Source organism: Chiloscyllium plagiosum, unplaced genomic scaffold, assembly GCF_037043375.1.
Source record: "Chiloscyllium plagiosum isolate Xiang-an unplaced genomic scaffold, Cpla_swu_hap1 HiC_scaffold_8, whole genome shotgun sequence".
NCBI classification, from domain to species: Eukaryota; Metazoa; Chordata; class Chondrichthyes; order Orectolobiformes; family Hemiscylliidae; genus Chiloscyllium; species Chiloscyllium plagiosum.
The window spans coordinates 100,146,928-100,168,081 of NW_028270146.1; the positions used below are offsets into that span (position 1 = coordinate 100,146,928).

Here is a 21,154-nt window from a genome sequence, read left to right on the forward strand (position 1 = left end):
CTTTGTTTTCCCAATTTCCTTTCCAAATTTAAGAGTGCATGATAAATTAAGCACTGCAAAATGTAAAGCTTTTGATCTAAACCTTGGTTTTGGGAACATGGATTTCTGCGCAATTAGGAATCAATATTTCTCAGTTTCTGCCCAATGACATCAACTAATGACATGACGCAATCTAAAACAGAAGAACCTGGATAGGTTCAGCTGCTTGAAACATTCAAAACACGGAACATGGAAACAACTCCAAGCCATAAAATGAAAACGTCGATATTTCCAGCATGTTAAGATTATCAACTAGTTTAATTTAGATAAATGTGAGATGCTGTATTTTGGAAAGGCAAATCACAGCAGGACTTATATACTTAATGGTAAGGTCCTCGGGAGTGTTGCTGAACAGAGACCTTGGAGTGCAGGTTCATAGCTCCTTGAAAGTGGAGTCGCAGGTAGATAGGATAGTAAAAGCGGTGTTTGGTATGCTTTCCTTTATTGGTCAGAGCATTGAGTATCGGAGTTAGGAGGTCATGCTGTGGCTGTACAGGACACGGATTAGGCCACTTTTGCAATAGTGTGTGCAATACTGGTCTCCTTCCTATCAGAAGGATGTTGTGAAACTTGAAAGGATTCAGAAAAGATTTACAAGCATGTTGCCAGGGTTGGGGGGGGGGGGGGGGGGGGGGGGGGGTTTGAGCTACAGGGAGAGGCTGAATAGGCGGGGGCTGTTTCCCTTGGAATGTCAAAGATTGAAGGGTGACCTTATCGAGATTTATAAAATCATGTGGGGCATGGATAGGGTAAACAGACAAAAATTTTTCCCTGAGGTGGGGAGTCCAGAGCTAGAAGACATAGGTTTGGGGTGAGAGGGGAAAGATATAAAAAGGACATAAGGTGCAACTTTTTCAGGCAGATGCATGTATGGAGGGAGCTCTCAGAGGAATTGGTGGAGGCTAGTACAACTACAACTACAACATTTAAAAGGCATCTGGATGAGTACATAAATAGGAAGGGTTAGAGGGATATGGGCCAAGTGCTGGGAAATGGAACGAGATTAGTTTAGGATAACTGGTCAGCATGGATGAGTTGGACCGAAGGGTCTGTATCCGTGCTGTACATCTCTATGACTCTTATAACTAAAAAAGATATTGTTTCACCCATTTTAAATGTTAACAAGAATTAACTGTAAAACTTACAGTTCAATACAAATTTTGCTCCAACTATTATATGTGGTGAGGTTCATGGACATTTCAACATTTTAGAAATCTTTGAACAGTGTCAACATTTTGACAGGAAAGGCACAGATGATCACAGTTTTTGACAGTAGTTCTTGTTACGTTCCCCCGGATTACAGGTGATGTTGGCTGAAGACCCTCCAGCCTAGAGGAAGTATTTTCTTTCTGCTGCATTCTAACCAGAACTTCAGAAATGCAATTGCTGAAGCACATAACTGTGCTGGATCAAAGGCACAACTGCCTCCTTGTTACATTTTTTGATGAAATTCTCAAAATTCATGACCATTGCTGGAGGAAGCCCTAAGATATAGGATGATTGTTTTGTGAATGCACAAGTGTAAATGATATAAAAACACATATTATTAGTCCAATCAACTCAACTCTATTACTCAGTCTCAGAAAGGTTTGGGAGGTATAATTACAGACAAATGCTATTTCTGGCACCCTCCAAAGGGATTAATGTACCAGGAGCCTTGATTGCTTTGGAGTGTCCAGATTCTAGATGGTATGGAGAATTATGCTAAACCTGTTCACCAAGCTGGTTTTCCAAAATAGAGCGAGCTACAAGATTGCCTTCCCTCGCTCAACAGGTGAATGTTGTTATCTCAATCAAGACAGAACAACTTTCCTTCTCAACGTGGTTAACCTGAAGGCAATCTCAATAGCAGAAGTGTCAACAAGATGAGATACCTACAGATCGCCTATTATGCACTCTCAACCTCACTCAATATAACTACTCCCATAAACATCACACAAATAAATAAACCCATATACTCGACAAAACAGACACACACTGACCCAGCTCAAAGAGAAGCTACAAAAACAAGTGCTAGAGATACTTGCAGTTATTTATTACAAGACTAAAACGGTGGCACAGTGGTTAGCACTGCTGCCTCACAGCGCCAGAGACCCGGGTTCAATTCCCGCCTCAGGCGACTGACTGTGTGGAGTTTGCACATTCTCCCTGTGTCTGCGTGGGTTTCCTCCAGGTGCTCCAGTTTCCTCCCACAATCCAAAAATGTGCAGGTCAGGTGAATTGGCCATGCTAAATTGCCCGTAGTGTTAGGTGCAGGGGTAAACATAGGGGAATGGGTCTGGGTGCGCGCACTTCAGCGGGTCGGTATGGACTTGTTGGGCCGAAGGGCCTATTTCCACACTAAGTAAGTAATCTAATTAGGTGAATGACTAATAATTCACCCATCATTAATACCTCCCTGATTTCAATAGCCAGCTTAGTTGTTTATATCAGTTTATCTTATGTGAACCCTGGGTGGCCAAGTGGTTAAGGTAATAACCAGTAATAACTGGGAAGGTAATAATTGGGAAGTCTCCCAGTTAGGCTTGAAGCCTTTATCTTGCCCATGATTTGGAGGTGCTGGCATTGGATTGGGTGGACAAAGTCAAAAATTGCACAACACTGGATTATATTTATATTTCCAACAGGTTTATTTGAAACTGCCAGCTTCCGGAGCCCCAGCTCCTGCCTCAGGCAGTTAGTGAAAAGATAATACATCAGACACAGAATTTATAAAGAAAAAAAATCAAAGGAGCATTCAACTTATGCAAATGTATTGAACAAACCTGGATGGCTATTAAGTCTTTAACTAGTTAGAATGGAGGTGCAGGTTTCATTTGATTAATATGTAAATCCCAAAATTTCTTTTAAATTGCTCTCCAGAGATAACTTCAGATTTTATCAGAATAAGGGTGACACCTCAAGTCAGAAAATTCATTTTAGGTGTGAGGCCATTTGTCAAGTGTCTCAGCCTGGAGTCAAACTAGCTTTATTTCTCAAGTAGGAATTTATAAAATATCACATTGACCGACTATCTACAGATTGTATGCTTTTGGAACAACATAGAATGTAACTGCAAATGCAAATTCACCCCATAAAAGGGAGGTGAGTGAGTGAGTGCAAGAGAGCGAGAGAAGGAAATCTTTTACTTATACATTCTGTGTCCGATGTATTCTCTCTCTCTCTCTCTCTCTCTGAGGAAGGAGCTAGGGCTCAAAGCTTGTGGTTTCAAATAGACCTGTTGGACTACAACCGGTGCGGTGTGATCTTTGACTTTATCTGTCTTGACTGATGACTACTATGTTTCGAAACAAATTCTAAATGGTGCATCTGGCACAGTGCTGATGTTCCTACCTCTGGGCAGAAGGTCCAGCTGTGAATCCCAGACATGGGTACGTTATAACATGTTTCACCAGGCCAATTAAAGTATATCCTTTTTTTTTCACTCAATCTGAGCTATATCCTCTTCTGGCAATTATAGGCACTACAGTTATATAAATATTAACAACACTGTGTTACTCCTACAAGACCTGTTTTATCAAACATTAGCTCAGAATTAGGTGAGCTAGCCTCCAACAATTATGTAACAAAACCTTGGTCACACTTTAAACTGCTGAATTATAGATGTGATGCAAGCAGAATAAGATAGAGTGGAGGAAATCACTAATGGAGAAAATACAACTTTCTCACCTGATGTATCCCATCTCTATTTTACATTGTGAATATTTTGATTATTGATAAAGATTACATTCTTTTCAACACAAGTTGCAAGTCTTTCTGCCAAACTAGACTGATCTCACCTTCTAATGAGATGCCATGCATTGCTTGTTGTAAATGGAATAGTCTGCACTGGAATCACAAGTACAAAACTACATGGAATTAAAGTAGCATTGATGGTGCTTTGTGTATCCATTCAGTTTGGTAATGTATTCAAATTTTCCCCTTCCCTTCATTGTTGGCATTCTACAGGTGTCATTCCCTCCATGTCATCCGATCCACTCCTCCATCACTCCTAATACATCCTCACTTAATGTGGAACCTTTCCATGAAATCACAGGAAGTGTATCACTTGTCCATTCATTTTCTCCCTCCTCACTGCCTAAGGCCACAAATACACCTTCCAGGTGAAGTAACGTTTTACTTAAACTTCTTTCAATCTAGTCCACTGGGTATTCACAGTAATCTCATTGTACAGACTGCAAAGCAAGCTGAAGGAATAAAAGCAAATTACTGCGGATGCAGGAATCTGAAACCAAAAGAGAAAATGCTGGAAAATCTCAGCAAGTCTGGCAGCATCTGTAAGGAGAGAAACGAGCTGACGTTTCGAGTCTAACTGACCCTTTGTCAAATGAGAAGGAACAACACTTCATTTTCAGCTTAAGCATTTTAAGTTCTGCCAGGCCTGCTGAGTTTCTGCAGTACTTTGCTTCAAGACATTGAGTTCAACAACTACACAATATGACTTGCTGTCCCTATTCTTCCTTCTCTCTCTCTCTCACACAGAGCAGACCCATTTTTTGCATTTCACACCCAATATTTACACCTAATTTACATCTGTCTCTTCTTTATGACAGTTAGCTTTTCCTGTATTTTGCTATGGGCACTCTCACCATCTGTTCCACTCTCTCTTCCTTCCTCTTGATCAACGACATCAAAACTATTTTTCAGTCCTTTTCAGTTCTGCCAGACCTGCTGAGTTTCTGCAGTACTTTGCTTTTAGTTAAAATTCCCTGAATTTGTAGTGTTTGCTTTTATTTGCATATTAGGTATGCATGGTTGTATGGTGCTGTTTTTGCCACATGTCCCTACAGTCCTTACTGATGTCTGGATTTTCTTACCCGCTGGTAATGACAGAATGACCGTTATACTGGAAAATAGGATTATATTACCATTGAATATAGTTCTGTTGTTACTAATGGCTCATAGCAACTTACCATTGCCCAACTTTCAGCCATTAACTCTGACATTAATCTATCCCTTTTCTCACAGAGGCAGTACTGTTTATTATGGACAGTATCATTAGTTTTAAGGTGGGAGATCCTCTACACAAGGACTGTGCAGTGGTCGCTCCTACTAATACAGGCATGGACAGATATATCCAAGACAGGGATAAACTGATGAGGGTGAGGATAAGTGGGTTTTCCATCTTGTTGCTTCACTTACTACCAGCCATAGGCTCAACCTGGCAAACATTGCGTTCAAAACCAGACCGGCATGGTGAGTAGTAGTGCAACTGAGGCATTCTTGGTAATGAATACTGGAAGTAACCGTCTATCCAGAATACATTTTTCTCCTCACCACTCAGTGCTTTTTCCATGTGATGCTCACCATGAAGGAGTATGAATGAGGGAGGGCAGTAGCTAGTAACCCGAAGGATGTGTTCTTGCTCATGTTTGCCATATGAGTTATGGGATCTTGAGTCAATGTTGAGGATTTCCATTGCCAAGCATGTTGATTGTTGTAGAACTATGCCAACATCTCTGGTTGTGTCCCACTGTCCTGCTAGTAAGACAGGACATACCCAGGGACAGTAATGAGTTGTCTAGGGCAGTGGCTATAAAAAATAATTTGGAGGTGCATCAAGCTATTGCTCAATTACTCTGTAAGACAGTTCCCTCAACCTTAGCATAAGCCCAGAGACGTTATTGAGGAGAATTTTGCATGGCTCGGTCATCTCCAGTTCCTGGATTGATGCTGAGTGGTCATCTGGTTTTATTCCTTTTTGACATTTTTGTACCATTTTGATTTGCAGTGGGTTTACAGTGACATCCTGAACCTTTTAAAATAAGAGTTGAGAGACTTTGCTGTTGGTTTGGAGTCACAAGTGGGGTTGGCTGGGTAAGAATTCCTGAAGGAAACTAGTGAATTAGATGAGTTTTTACAATACAAGACTCTTGTCACCTTGAGAGATGACAAAATGGTGCTGACACTGGGTGACTCTATGATCTTTCTACAGCAGATCTTATTCTCACATTTCTTACAACCGTTCTGTTCTTTTAAACCTCATTTCTGCTTTTTGCGTACCTCCTCTGCAAACGCAACTTTGTATTTCTTGCTCTGTTTAATCACCCTATGCTCTTTGTGTTAGGATCTGCCTGTATTGCAAGCAAAACAAAAAAAACTTTTCCCTGCACTTAGGGGTACATGTGACAATAATAAATCAAATCAGTCAATGACTGCTTCACATCACTATTGCAGAAATTAGCTTTATTTTCCAGATTTATTGGTTCCTTAAGCTTATATTCTATGTTCTGTCTTGTTGTACTGGGGGAGAAGACAGTACCTCAAATTCTTCGGCTGCTTCATCAATGACCTTCCTGAACAAGGATGTTTTCTGATGACTGCCTGCCTGTTCAGCATCATTCGTGACTTCTCACATACTGAAGTAGTCGCTGTCCATCTGCAGACCTCGATAACACGCAGGCTTGAGCTGCTAAATGGCAGGTTTCATTCATGCAACACAAGTACCAGAAAACTACAAGAGAAATTCTGACCACCGTCCCTTGATGTTCAATTGCATTATCATTGCTGAATCCTCCACTATCAACATTCTGGAGTTAGCACTGACTAGAAACTAAACTGAACCAGTCCCATAATTATAATGGGTTTGATGGGTTTTCATTAGAGAGAAGAAGGTTGAGAGGTGATTTAATAGAGACATATAAGATAATCAGAGGGTTAGATAGAGTGGACAGGGAGAGCCTTTTTCCAAGTATGGTGACGGCGAGCACGAGGGGGCATAGCTTTAAATTGAGGGGTGATAGATAGAGGACAGATATCAGAGGTAGTTTCTTTACTCAGAGTAGTAAGGGTATGGAATGCTTTGCCTGCAACGGTAGTAGATTCGCCAACTTTAAGTACATTTAAGTCGTCATTGGACAAGCATATGGACGGACATGGAATAGTGTAGGCTTCAGATTGGTATGACAGGTCAGTTCAACATCGAGGGCCGAAGGGCTTGTACTGCGCTGTAATGTTCTATGTTGTATAAAGGTAGGTCAGCACCTTCTAAAACCAGGACCATTACCATCTAGAAGAAAAGACACATGGGAACAACACGGCCAGCAAGTTCTACTCCAAGCCACTCCAAACATCTGTTCTGACTTGGAAATATATCACAGTCCCTTTCATTGCCCTGGATCAAAATTCTGGTACTCCCTGTGGGGGTACCTACACCACAGGAAGTTCAGTGGTTCAAAAAGGCAGCGCACTACCACCACAAGGACAATAAATAGTGGACAACACTAACTGGTCTTACCAGGATCTCTCACATTCAATGAAAGAATAAAAGTAAGTTGTTCTTAAAAATTGAAGAATTCTAGATTTTAGTCTTTGGATACAGAACATAAAATGCAGAAGGTTATGATGCAAAGCATTTAGGAACTTATTTTTATGAAGAGATTAAACAAGAGACTGATGTTGTAGATGTGTTTGGAAGTATGGGAAAACTGGGCAAGTAGTTGAAGAGTCCAGATGAAAGGCTCAGAGATTCAAGATGAAATTCAAGATACATAGAACAATGAACAGGAGTAACATGTTTGCACTCCCAGTTTTAATGGTTGAAGCAGAAACTGTGTCAATAGTTATGATCAGATTGAATAGTGTGGAAGGAAAAGAGAATTTAAAAAGAAGTATCCAGGAACAGGCTGGATAAATATGATTAGAATTACTTGGTTATGTGGAGGACAAGAACCAACAATGTTAGGTTGAGCTAAATGACCCATTTCATATTGTAACGTCTCTACACTTACACCTAAGGATGATACCTAAATGAACAAACACTCTTTGGTGCAGCCTATTCTGTATTCTTTCATTTTGCTACCCTTGTAACATTCATCTCTCAAAATGTTTTAAGTGGTGTGGCAAAGAATACTCAGGATAATTTTCATTACTTATTCTTTAAAAGAATAGTGAGATGGGATTACTGTAAATTAATTCTAGAAATAACAGCATCAATTCCTTCCCTCTCTCACTCACACACATATCCAATAACTCTTCGCATTAAAAAATTACATCTTGCGCTCTGTCAAATGGAAACAATTGAGTGCACATTGCTACCATCATACCTGCATCTTTTTTACATTGGGAAAATCACCAGCAGAGATATTGTGTTCCTGCTGGAGCGTGAAATATATCTCTTGAAGTCTACTTATCATCTCCTTCTTCTTCAGTTCTTTCCCAAAAACAGCTGGCATCTCCTTCTTCAAGTAACTGATGATATAGGCATGAACCTAGAAACAACATTGGGAGTGGTTAGACAATACATTCAACATCCAATGTACTTTTTCACATGTACCCATAATACTGTATACTAAAAATCTTACATCCATACACACTTCCTGCTTACAAACCTTAAACACATGAATCCAGAGCAGGACAAGGTTCCTCAAGCCTGCTCTGTCATTCAATAAGATCATTGCTTACCTATCCTTGATAACCTTTCACCTCCCTTGCTCATCAAGTACCTATTGCTATTGGTACTTTGAAAATATTTCAAGGTTCTTCTGATGTTGCCTTCCTAAGAAGAGCATTCCAACCCTCACAAACGTCATCTGTCCTAAATGGGTGACTCCTTATTTTAAACAATGATGACCTTCTAGTTCTGGATTGTCCCACAAGAGAAACATCCTCTCCACATCTACCCTATCAAGACCCGTCAGGATTTTGTTTTAATCAGGTTGTCTGTTATTGTACTAAATGGAGCTGATACAGGCCTAGCCAGTCCAAACTTCCTTCATAACACAACCACAATTCCAGGTATTAGTCTCGTAAACTTTCTCTAGACTACCTCCAATATTTTTACATCTGTCTTTAAATACAGGAGATACTAAATGAGTATTCTGCATCAGTGCTTATTGTGGAGAAGGACATGGAAGATAAGAATGTAGGGAAGTAGATGGTAATATCATGAAAAATGTCCATATTACAGAGGAGGAAGTGCTGGATGTCTTGAATCACAAAAATGGATAAATTCCCAGGACCTGATCAGATGCATCCTTGAACTCTGAGAAGCTAGGGAAGTGATTGCTGGGCCTCTTGCCAAGATATTTTAGATTAGATTAGATTAGATTACTTACAGTGTGGAAACAGGCCCTTCGGCCCTACATGTCCACACCGCCCCGCCGAAGCGCAACCCCTACCTTTACCCCTTACCTAACACTACGGGGAATTTAGCATGGCCAATTCACCTAACCTGCACATCTTTGGACTGTGGGAGGAAACCGGAGCACCCGGAGGAAACCCACGCAGACATGGGGAGAACATGCAAACTCCACACAGTCAGTCGCCTGAGGCGGGAATTGAACCCGGGTCTCTGGCGCTGTGAGGCAGCAGTGCTAACCACTGTGCCACCGTGCCGCCCTCAAATATTTGTATCATTGATAGTCACAGGTGAGGTGCCAGAAGGCCAGAGATTGGCTAATGTGGTGCCACTGTTTAAAGAAGCATGATAAGGACAAGCCAGGCAACTATAGACCAGTGAGTCTGATGTTAGTGGTGGCAAGTTGTTGGAGGGAATCCTGAGGGCCATGATGTACATGTATTTGGAAAGGTAAGGACTGATTAGGGATAGTCAACATGGCTTTGTGCGTGGGAAATCATGTCTCACAAACTTGATTGAGTTTTTTGAAGAAGTTGTAAAGAGAATTGATGAGGGTAGAGCAGTGGATGTGATCTATATGGACTTCAGTAAGGAGTTCTACAAAATTCCCCATAGGAGACTGGTTAGCAAGGTTACATCTCAGGGAATACAGGAAGAACTAGCCATTTGGATACAGAACTGACTCAAAAGGTAGAAGACTGGTGGTGGTGGAGAGTTTTCAGACTGGAGGCCTGTGACCAGTGCAGTGCAGTGCCACAAGGATCGGTGCTGGGTCCACTATTTTTCATCATTTATATAAATGATTTGGATATGAGCATAAGAGGTATAGTTACTAAGTTTGCTGATGACACCAAAATTGGAGGTGTAGCAGACAGCGAAGGAGGATACCTCAGATTACAACAGGATATTGATCAGATGGGCCAATTGGCTGAGGAGTGGCAGATGGAGTTTAATTTAGATAAATGCAAGGTGCTGCATTTTGGGAAAGCAAATCTTAGCAGGACTTATACACTTAATGGTAAGGTCCTGGGGAGTGCTGCTGAACAAAGAGACCTTGGAGTGCAGGTTCATAGCTCCTTGAAAGTGGAGTCACAGATAGATAAGATGGTGAAGGTGGTGTTTGGTATGCTTTCCTTTATTGAGTACAGAGGTTGGGAGGTCATGTTGTGGCTTTACGGACATTGGTTAGGTTACTGTTGGAATATTGGACGAAATTCTGGTCTCCTTCCTTTAGGAAGGATGTTCTGAAGCTTAAGAGAGTTCAGAAAAGATTTACAAGGATGTTGCCCGGGTTGGAGGATTTCAGCTAGATTAGATTAGATTAGATTACTTTACAGTGTGGAAACAGGCCCTTCGGCCCAACAAGTCCACATCGACCCGCCGAAGCGCAAACCACACATACCCCTACATTTACCCCTTACCCAACACTACGGACAATTTAGCATGGCCAGTTCACCTGACCTGCACATCTTTGGACTGTGGGAGGAAACTGGAGCACCCGGAGGAAACCCACGCAGACACGGGGAGAATGTGCAAACTCCACAGAGTCAGTCGCCTGAGGCGGGAATTGAACCCGGGTCTCTGGCGCTGTGAAGCAGCAGTGCTAACCACTGTGCCACCGTGCCGCCCACGCTATAGGGAGAGGTTGAATAAGCTGGGGCTGTTTTCCCTGGAGCATCGGAGGCTGAGGGATTGACCTTATAGAGGTTTATAAAATCATGAGGAGCATGGATAGGATAAATAGACAAGTCTCTTCAATGGGTTGGGTGAGTCCAGAACTAGAGGGCATAGGTTTAGGGCGAGAGGGGAAGATATAAAAAAAACCTAAGGGGAAACCTTTTCAAGCAGAGGATAGTATGTGTATGGAAATGATCTGCCAGAGGAAGTGGTGAGGCTAGTACATTTGCAATATTTAAAAGGCATCTGGATGGATATATGAATAGGAAGGGTTTGGAGGGATATGGGCCGGGTGCTGGCAGGTGGGACTAGATTAGGTTGGGATATCTGGTTGAGTTGGACCGAACGGTCTGTTTCTGTGCTGTACATCTCTATGACTCTACAGAGACCAATACTGTTGACAATACTCCAGGTGTATAACTGAAGAATAACTTCGCTACTTTTCTAGGAATTCCCTTTGCAGTAAAGGGAATTTTATTAACTTTCCTAACTGTTTGCAAGAGTTGCCTATAGTACAATAGTCGCCCCCATACCTGCAGAGGATACGTTCCAAAACCTACCGTGGAATCCCGAAACTGTGGATAGGTGCGAACCCATTCATTTAAATGGGAAGCGTACGTTCCCAGCAGCCTCCTGGTCCCTGGTTCTGGAATGTTCCCTATATTATGTTTGGGCCACAGTAAACCGCAGTAACCGGACTTGCGGGTACAGGGGTCACTGTGTACCACCCTTTTGCAATTCTTGCACAAGGATACCCAGATCCTTCTATATTACGAAGTGCTGCAATATCTCTCTTTTTAGACCATGCTTCACTTTTTATTCTTCCTGTCAAATTGAACAACTTCACATTTTTCATATTAAACTCCATCTGCCACAACTTTGCCCACTCAACTTATTTATAAACTTTTTGTAGCTTCATGTCCCTTCACAACTTAGTTTCATTCCTATGTGTGTCATCAATAAATTTAGGTACAAAAGCTCCCAACCTTTCATGCAAATTTGTTTTTGTAAATTGTAAAACATGGAGCCCCCAGCCTTGATCTCTGTGGCACACCACGCATATCTTATCAACCAATAACCCACTTATGTCTACTCTGTTGCCTAGTAGTAGCCAAACTTCTATCAATGCCAATATGTTATCCCATAAGTTTTTATTTTTCACAATAACCTTTAATGCAGCACCTTATGAAATCTTCGGTAAACCTCAGTACACCAATTGATTTGCCCTTTACCCACACCGGGTGTTACTTCTAAAAGAATTTAAATTGGTTAACTAAGATTTCCCTTTCACAAAAACCATATTGACTTTACCTGATTACCTTGCTTTTTTTCTAATTGCCCTATGACATCTTGAATAACTTAACATATTTCCTGCTTTCTGTCTCTCACCCTTTTTGAATAAACTCACTATTCTCCAATCTAATGGACCTTTTTTAAAAGTAGGGAATTTGGAAAATTAAAATCAATACATCATTAGTCACTTTATTTAAGACCCTTAGTTGATGTCCACCATCGCTTGGGAATTTATCAATCCTAAACTCCAATAATTTGCTCAGTACCACTCCCATGGTGACTAATTGGTTTAAGTTCCTCATGTTTATTTCCTGATTGACAGCTATTTCTGGGATGTTGCTTACACGCACCCTAGTGAGATGCAAGTTTTGTTAACGTCCATTTAGAAGGATGCAAAATACCCGTTATATTCATTTAACAAGCCATTACTTTCCATTATTAATTACCTTGATGCTCACTCTATAGGAGTAATGCTTGTAATTATTTACTTTTTAAAATTAAATATAGAAACTTTTGCTATCAATTTTTAATATTGCGAATTAACTTTTTGTACTGAAAACTTCCCTGTCCTTAGTAATCCTTTAGTCGTTCTTGGCTTTTTTAAAAATATTCTGTCCAGACTTTTGACTTGCCACCCAATGTTACAAAACCTTAGTTTTAAGTCAACCTGTTCAGAGACATTATAAAACATGTCTCAGGTATGTGGGACTGGAAAGTAGAAATACTGTCATTGCACTGAAAGAGCCCTAACTTTGCACAATTACATGTTTGGAGCCACAGTATTTATGTAAATAGCCCAGTTTAATTTTTGGCCAATAGCAACGCCCATCACAGCATGATAATAAGGGGTTATTCAGCTAGCTTAATGCCAAAGAATGTCAAGCAGTGACATTTCTCTCTTTTTGGCCTGGCACCTGTGTAGCAGGGATGGTACTTGTCATTGGCCAATCCAAACCTGGACATTGTTCCAGTTTCTTGCTACAACTGGATACGGAATGCTTCAATATCAGAGGAGTTGTGCATAGTGCTGAACATGGTGCAATCATCAGTGAGCATCCCCACTTCTGACCTTATTTTGAAGAGAAGGTCACATCGATGAAGCAGCTGAAGATGATCAGGTCTAGGACACTCCCGAGTAACTATGGATGTGATGCCCTGTGGTTAAGATGAGTGGCCTCTATGAGGAGGTTATTGACGACTAAGTAGCACTTGACAGCAATGTTAATGATTCACTTGCATTACTTTGATGATTGAAAACAGACTGTTGAGATTGTAGATAGATTTGTGAACGGGCTACACCTGGGCAACCTCCCACATGAGTGTGTAGATTCCAATGTTGTTGCTGTACTGGGGCCACAGCTTGAATCATAGAATGCCTGCAGTGTGGAAAAAGGCTATTCAGCCCATCGAGCCCACTTCAACTCTCCAAACAGCATCCCACCCTGATCTAACCCCCCATACCCTATCCCCATAACCATCCCACCTACCCTGAACATCCCAGGACACTATGGTGTAATTTAGCATGGCTAGTCCAACTAACCTGCATATCTTTGAACACCAGGAGCACCTGGAGATAATTCACAGAAACACAGGGAGAATGTGCAAACTCCACACAGACAGTTTCCAAAGGCTGAAATTGAACCTGGGTCTCCAGTGCAGTGAGGCGGCAGTGTTAACCATTGAGCCACTGTGCCATCTCAGTGAAAGCTCTTCCATCATGCAAACATCCATAGTAAGAATTTCTTAACACTAGCTAATGCTATTATGTCTCCTACTCCCATATCCCAGCTCATCAGCAGTTTATCATTCAATATCTTGCTGAGGGTGTCTGCATACAGCCAACAAAACCATTTGTCATACTTTTAGTGATGGCAACATTTACAGCCAAAATGCCCAAGACTATATATCATTTGCATTTTGCTGTAAATGGGGACATCCTGGGTTTGTGAATGGTGCTGTATAAATGAAAGTCAAAACAAGTGATGCTGGAAAAGCACAGCAGGTCAGGCAGCATCCAATGAGCAGGACAGTCAATGTTTCGGGCATAAGCCCTTCATCAGGAAGGGGTCTGAGAGCTATATAGGAGGGGGTACTTGGCCTGGAGGGGGGAAGGTAGCTTGGAAGGCGATAGGAAGATGCAAGTGGGGGGTAAGGGTAATAGGTCAGACCAGAGGGTGGAGCAGATAGGCAGGAAGGAGAATGGACAGGTGGGACAGTTCAAAAGTGTGGTGCAGAGTTGAAGGGTTGGATCTGGGAATGAGGTGGGGGGAGGAGAGAGGAGGAAACTGGTGAAGTCGATACTGGTGCTGTGTGATTGGAGGGTCCCAAGGCAGAAAATGAGGCATTCTTCCCCCTGGCATCAAGTGGCTTCCTTTATGCAAACATTCACAGCAGGAATTTTCTACCACTAATGCTGCTCGACTCCTGTTCCCATATCTCAGTTCCTCAGGACTATACAGCTAACTTTAATGGCTGCAAGAATTCCCACAAGTTTTATGACTGGGTGTTGCTCAAACTTTGTACTGGTGTTCCCCTGGCCCGACAGCCATCGATCTGTATTTAAGCACATCTTCCTTCATTCTGGCCCCGCTCTTCCTGTGTCACTCGCATCCTCTGAACTGATCCTACTGTCGCCCTTATTTCCTGCAGTTCTCCAGGCTGCTTAATGTTTTGTATACAGTCTCATCTGCTTCCTTTGCCCCAAGAAGTCACTCCCCATTCTTGGTATCAGATTCTGTTAAGAGCATGCTAAATAATGAGCAGTTACAGGTAACAGAGTGAATAGGTACTACAAAATAACAAGTTATTAGACATTTTGGGGATTGGGGCTGGGTAGGAGATCAACTGGCAGACATTACTTCCTTCACAAATGACGTTTTAATTTTAACCACCCCACACCTGCCCCATTTTCCTTTTAACTACAGACTCTTCTAAATTTGATTCAATTTGGTTTTCGTTTCTACCAAAAATATTAGAATGTAAACTATCATCTGCTGCTTTTTTGGCACAGTGGTAGTGCACCACGAGAGCCAGGTACAAGTCCCACCTGCTCCAGAGTACAACATTGAAACAGACCCTTCGGTATAACTCATCCATGCCGACCAGAAATCCTAAACTACTCAAGTCCCATTTCCTAGCACTTAGCCCATATCCCCCTAAACCCTTCATATACCCATCCAGATGCCTTTTAAATGCTGTAATTGTACCAGCTTCAACCACGTCCACTGGAAGCTCATTCCATACACACATGCATGAAAAAGTTGCCCCTTAGGTCCCTTACATATTTTTCTCCTCTCACCCTAAACTTATGCCCTCTAGTTCTGGACTCCCACAAGCCAGGGGAAAAAGTCACCTCTTAGCCTCCAACGCTCCAGGGAAAACAGCCCCAGCCTGCTGTTTTCCATGGAGCGTCGGAGGCTGAGGGGTGACCTTATAGAGGTTTACCAAATTATGAGGGGCATGGATAAGATAAATAGACAAAGTCTTTTCCCTGGGGAGTCCAGAACTAGAGGGCATAGGTTTAGGGTGAGAGGGGAAAGATATAAAAGAGACCCAAGGGGCAACTTTTTCGCGCAGAGAATGTATGGAATGAGCTGCCAGAGGATGTGGAGGAGGCTGGTACAATTGCAACATTTAAGAGGCATTTGGATGGGTATATGAATAGGAAGGGTTTGGAGGGATATGGGCCGGGTGCTGGCAGGTGGGACTAGATTGGGTTGGGATATCTGGTCGGCATGGACGGGTTGGACCGAAGGGTCTGTTTCCATGCTGTACATCTCTATGACTCTATTCAGCCTCTCCCTATACCTCAAACCCTCCAACCCTGTCAACATCCTTGTAAATCTTTTCTGAACCCTTTCATGTTTCACAACATCCTTCTGATAGGAAGGAGACCAGAATTTCACGTAATATTCCAAAAGTGCCCTAACCAATGTCCTGTTCAGCCAGAACAGGACCTCCCAACTCCTGTAGTCAATGCTCTGACCAATAAAGGAAAGCATACCAAATGCCTTCTTCACTATCCTATCTACCTGCGACTCTACTTTCAAGGAACTATGAACCTGCACTCCAAGGTCTCCTTGTTCAGCTGCACTCCCTAGGACCTTACCATCAAGTGTATACATCCTGCTCGGATTTGCTTTTCCAAAATGTAGCACTTCGCATTTATCTAAATTAAACTCCCCCTGCCACTCACCAATAAGGTGATCATTCAGTTCCATCCAAATAATTTTTTTAGATGTATTCCTAGGAATATTCTCCCTAAGTACAGCAGAAATGCTATTCCTTATCAAAAATATCACTCCCCCTCATCTCTTGGCCCCCCTTTCTATCCTTCCTATAGCATTTTGTATCCTGGAACATTAAGCTGCCAGTCCTGTCCATCCCTGAGCCACATTTCTGCAATTGCTATGATATCCCAGTCCTATGTTCCTAACCAAGACCTAAGTTCATCTGCCTTCCTTGTTAAGCCTCTTGCATTGAAATAAATGCAGTTTAATTTATCAGTCCTACCTTGTTCTCTGCTTTTTCCTGCCTGCCCTGACTGACTCACTCACTCCTTTTCCCACTGTACCAGTTTCAGATTGACCTCTTTCCTCACTTCAGGTCACTTCTACCCCAGAGGAGATTCCAATGATCCAAAAATATGAACCCTTTCCCCCTGCACCAGCTCCTCAGCCATGCATTCATCTGCTCTATCCTTCTATTCCTACCTTCAGTAGCTCATAGCACCAGGAGTAATCCAGATATTACTACCCTTGAGGATGTCCTTTTTAAATTCCTGCCTAATTTTCTATATTCTCCCTTCAGCATCTCATCCTTTTCCCTTCCCATGCCATTAGTTCCAAAGTGTACTAACTTTGAAGGAGGGACCTGCTGCTGGTCCCTCTTCCCTTTGAGAACATTCTGCACCTCTGAAACATCCTCATCCTGGCACCAGGGAGACAAAACCATTCTGATTCTTTGCTGCTGGCCACAGAAACATCTGTCTATGCCTCAGAGTCCCCTTACACAATCGATTGCTTGGAACCCGACGTACCCCTCATTACATCAGAGCCAGTCTCTATGCCAGAAACCTGACTGTTCGTGCTACATTCCCAAGTGTCCATCATACCATATATTTTCAAAATCAGCAAACTTGTTTGAAATGGGAATAGCCACACAAGACTCCTACACTACCTGCCTACCCCTCCTCCCTTTCCTGGAGTTAACCCATATATCTGACTGTATCTGCAACTTTTCTACCTTCCTATAACTGCTGTCCATCACACCCCCTAGCTCTTATTGCCTTTAACTGCCGCTCCAACTGATCCAAACGATCTGATAGGATTCACAACCAAAGACACTTTCTGCAGACATACTAATAACATGGAAACTCCACCTAAACTCCCACATCTGACAGGAAGAGCATTTCGCTCTACTAAAAGCCATCTTTGCTCCTTCATCATCTAGAGACCCAAAAAATAGCACTGTCTTTTTGCTAAAAAAAAAAGTACTTATGGATTATATTTTTAAAATTTAATCAAGAGACAGATCTCAATAAAACATATAATCAAGAAAGAACCCAATCTACTCACTACTGTAGACTTACAGCAAGGTTACACTTAAAACTGTACACTTTCTATTCCTCTGCTCTTCCACGCAGGTTCCTCCAAGATCAGCTGTGAGTTTTGCTGTTTGTTAATTTTTCCTAGATGCTCTCCCATGTCCAGAGATACATTAACTCAAACACCAAAGGCAGTAATTGTGGAGATTCGCTGCTGTGTCAGTTAGATGTGTACTAATATGTCAGAACAGGTTGGTTAGAAAATATCAATAGACAGTGAGCCAGTAGACTGGAAGGTGTTACAGTGCACTTAAATTCTGACTAAAAAGTGTCTGCCTTGAACCTGTCAAAAAGCATTTAACTTCTAATGTGCAGCCCTGCCTCTCTACCCAAATGAGCTTAGCTGCTTTCAGCCATTGCGGCTCATGGGGCATTAAAGGCACAGAGACATCATTGATGTGTGCAACGACACAAGGCAGAAAGAAATGGAAACACATGAAGGCTAAGAAAGGGGAAAGACATTGGGGAGAAAATGCTGCAAAAGGTCAAGAAATAGATGAGTTGCAAACCATTGCAAACAGCTGGGGAAAGAAATCAGCTTGAAGCAAGATCACAGTACAAGGGAGTTTATTAAACACCAGACTGAACAGCTTTCTTGTTGCAGCTCTATAAAACTTTGGTTAGACCGCACTTGGAATGCTGCATCCAGTTCTGGTCGCCCTATTATAAGAAAGATGTGGATGCTTTGGAGCGGGTTCAGAGGAGGTTTACCAGGATGCTGCCCGGACTGGAGGGCTTATCTTATAAGGAAAGGTTGACTGAGCTTGGACTTTTTTCATTGGAGAAAAGGAGGAGAAGAGGGGACCTAATTGAGGTATACAAGGTAATGAGAGGCATAGATAGAGTCGATAGCCAGAGACTATTTCCCAGGGCAAAAATGACTAACACAGAGGGGTCATAGTTTTAAGCTGGTTGGAGGAAAGTATAGAGGGGATGTCAGAGGCAGGGGATGTCAGACAGAGAGTTGTGAGGGCATGGAATGCGTTGCCAGCAGCAGTTGTGAAGGCAGGGTCATTGGGGACATTTAAGAGACTCCTCGACATACATATGGTCACAGAAATTTGAGGGTGCATACATGAGGATCAGTGGTTGGCATAACAGTGGGCTGAAGGGCCTGTTCTGTGCTGTACTGTTCTATGTTCTATGTTCTAATGAGGGATGGTTGGGAGTCATGACAGAACCTTAATGTAGAGGGAAATCATTTAAAAACTATATAGAGGTCTACTTGAAATCTTGTTTAAAAAAAAAAACTTACAGAACTGTGGATGTTGTAAATTAGAAACAAAAACAGAAATTGCTTGAAAAGCTCAGCTTTGGCAGCATCTGTTAACAGAAATCAGAGTTAATGTTTCAGGTCCTTCTGAGGAAGGGTCACTGAACCCAAAACATTAACTCTGATTTTTTTTATTCACAGATGCTGCCAGACCTGAAATCATGTTTAGTCTGAGTAGATCCTAGGATAGCATGTTGAGCCAAATGGCCTCCTCCCATGTCGTGGATTTTCTGTGATTTTATGATTCATTGAAAACTTAAAAACATTACTGTGTGGATGGCACTGAAATAATGTTTTAATTTCTTTCACATTACAAAAGTATCAAAAGTCGTCAGTGATAGATATACTGAGACGTGTGAACATTTTATTTAAATTTATTCATTCACAATATGTGGGGGTCACTGGCTGGGCCAGCATTCAGTGCACATCACTAATTGTCCTGGAGAAAGTGGGGGTGAACTGTCTTTTTGAACTGCTACAGTTCAGAGAAGCTACTGAGAAGAGAATTCCAGAATTCTGACTCACAATCAGCAATGTATTTCCAAGTCAGGATTGTGTGGGGCTGATAGGAGAACCTGGAGGTGCTGGTGCTCCCAGACAACTGCAACTCTTGCCCTTCTAAATGGTAGAGGTTATGGGTTTGAAAGCTACTCTGAAAGGAAACTTGTTGAATTGCTGCGGTGCATCCTGTACAATGGTGTACACTGGAAGTCAGTGTTGAGGGAGTGACATTTAAGGGGGTGCATGGAGGGCATAGGTTTAAGGTGAGAGGGGCAAGAGTTTAAAAAGACCTGGAGGGATAATTTTATCATACAGAGGGTGATGCATGTATGTAAAGAGATGCCAGAGGAATTGGAGGCGGTAGGTATAATATATTTAAACATTTATATATACACATTTAAAAAGGCACTGGCTGGATACATGAATAGAAAGAATTAAAGGCACATGGGCCAAATGATGGTAAATGGGCCTAGGTCAGATTGTAACCACAATATTTATATGTTGGTCCATGAATACTCTCCAGTTTACTTTGGTCTTAAAGGGAATACACAAAAGAAAAGTGCAGACATTTCCTCAGCATGTGTCATTACAACATCCAATTGTTGAGAGTAGAAAATGCCCAAAATAGGCAACAGATATATAATGAAACAAAAAAGAACGTACGGAACTAAGTACAGGATACTAAGATTATGGTTTAAGAGTTAGATCAGAAAAATACAAACAGTAGAGACACACTTACTAGGTATAGATACCAACAGTTAAACTTCAGACAGGGAGAAGTACATTGGGCCTGTTTGATGGAATAGTGGATAAAAATGAGGCAAGCAACATGCTGTGGTTCATTCAGAAGATACAGAGTCTGCTGTAGAGCACAGTTGAAAACTGTAGCTGTAGCACGGACCTCAGAACCTAACACAATCTAGATTCATAAACCTAAACTCAGTGTCATCGAAAAGCAACATAAAGACCACAGCAATGAAATGCAAAATGTTGGGATACTTGAACTAAAAACAGATAATGCTGGAAACTCTTTCTCCACAGATGGTGCCAGACCTGTTGAGTTTCTCCAGATTTTCTGCTCTAATTTATGAAATTAAATTCAAGACAAATTGTCAAGTTATCCCAAGAAATCCTTCACAGAAGTGAAATATTTCATCGCCTGAATTATTAACATTTTATAAATACAATTGAAAGGATTAAAAGGGGAAGAAATTGCAAGTGTTACAAAGCACAGATAAATGAGTTCAACATTTTCTACTATCAAAACAAATGCAACACCATTGCTCACCAGGCCAACTGCACCCAGGAACACAAAGTACATTCCTAACCCAATGTTTAAATGGCCAGTGCTCATAATTTTATCAAACCAGGAAGAAAATATACATTTAAAAAACCTCAATCTATTGGTCACTGGAAATGTGATGTTAAATTACTGTTTATATATGACCTTGCAGCTTTAGAAGTTCCAAAGTTTCAAGCATGACTCCACAGCACATCCTCAGGATATAAGTTATATAAATATCATACACCTTTCATCTTTAGTCAGAAGAAGGGCTGCATTAAGTCTGTCCGGTTTTATTGGACTGTTGTACAGTATAGTTAATCCAAAAGTGTGATACTAAATATGTATATCATAGTTGGTAAAAAGGAGTTTGTTGTTAAACAGCAATTTGCTTTTCAACAAATG

At 41.6% G+C, this 21,154-nt stretch overlaps 1 protein-coding gene across 1 annotated transcript in view; it reads right to left on the reverse strand.

The window, feature by feature from the left end:
• Positions 1 to 21,154, reverse strand: part of LOC122553870 (EH domain-containing protein 1-like) — a 75,540-nt gene that overhangs the window by 17,801 nt on the left and 36,585 nt on the right. Inside the window, exon 5 of the mRNA XM_043698319.2 lies at positions 8,085 to 8,249. Coding sequence (XP_043554254.1) covers positions 8,085 to 8,249 — 165 coding nt within the window. The remainder of the gene's footprint in view (positions 1 to 8,084; positions 8,250 to 21,154) is intronic.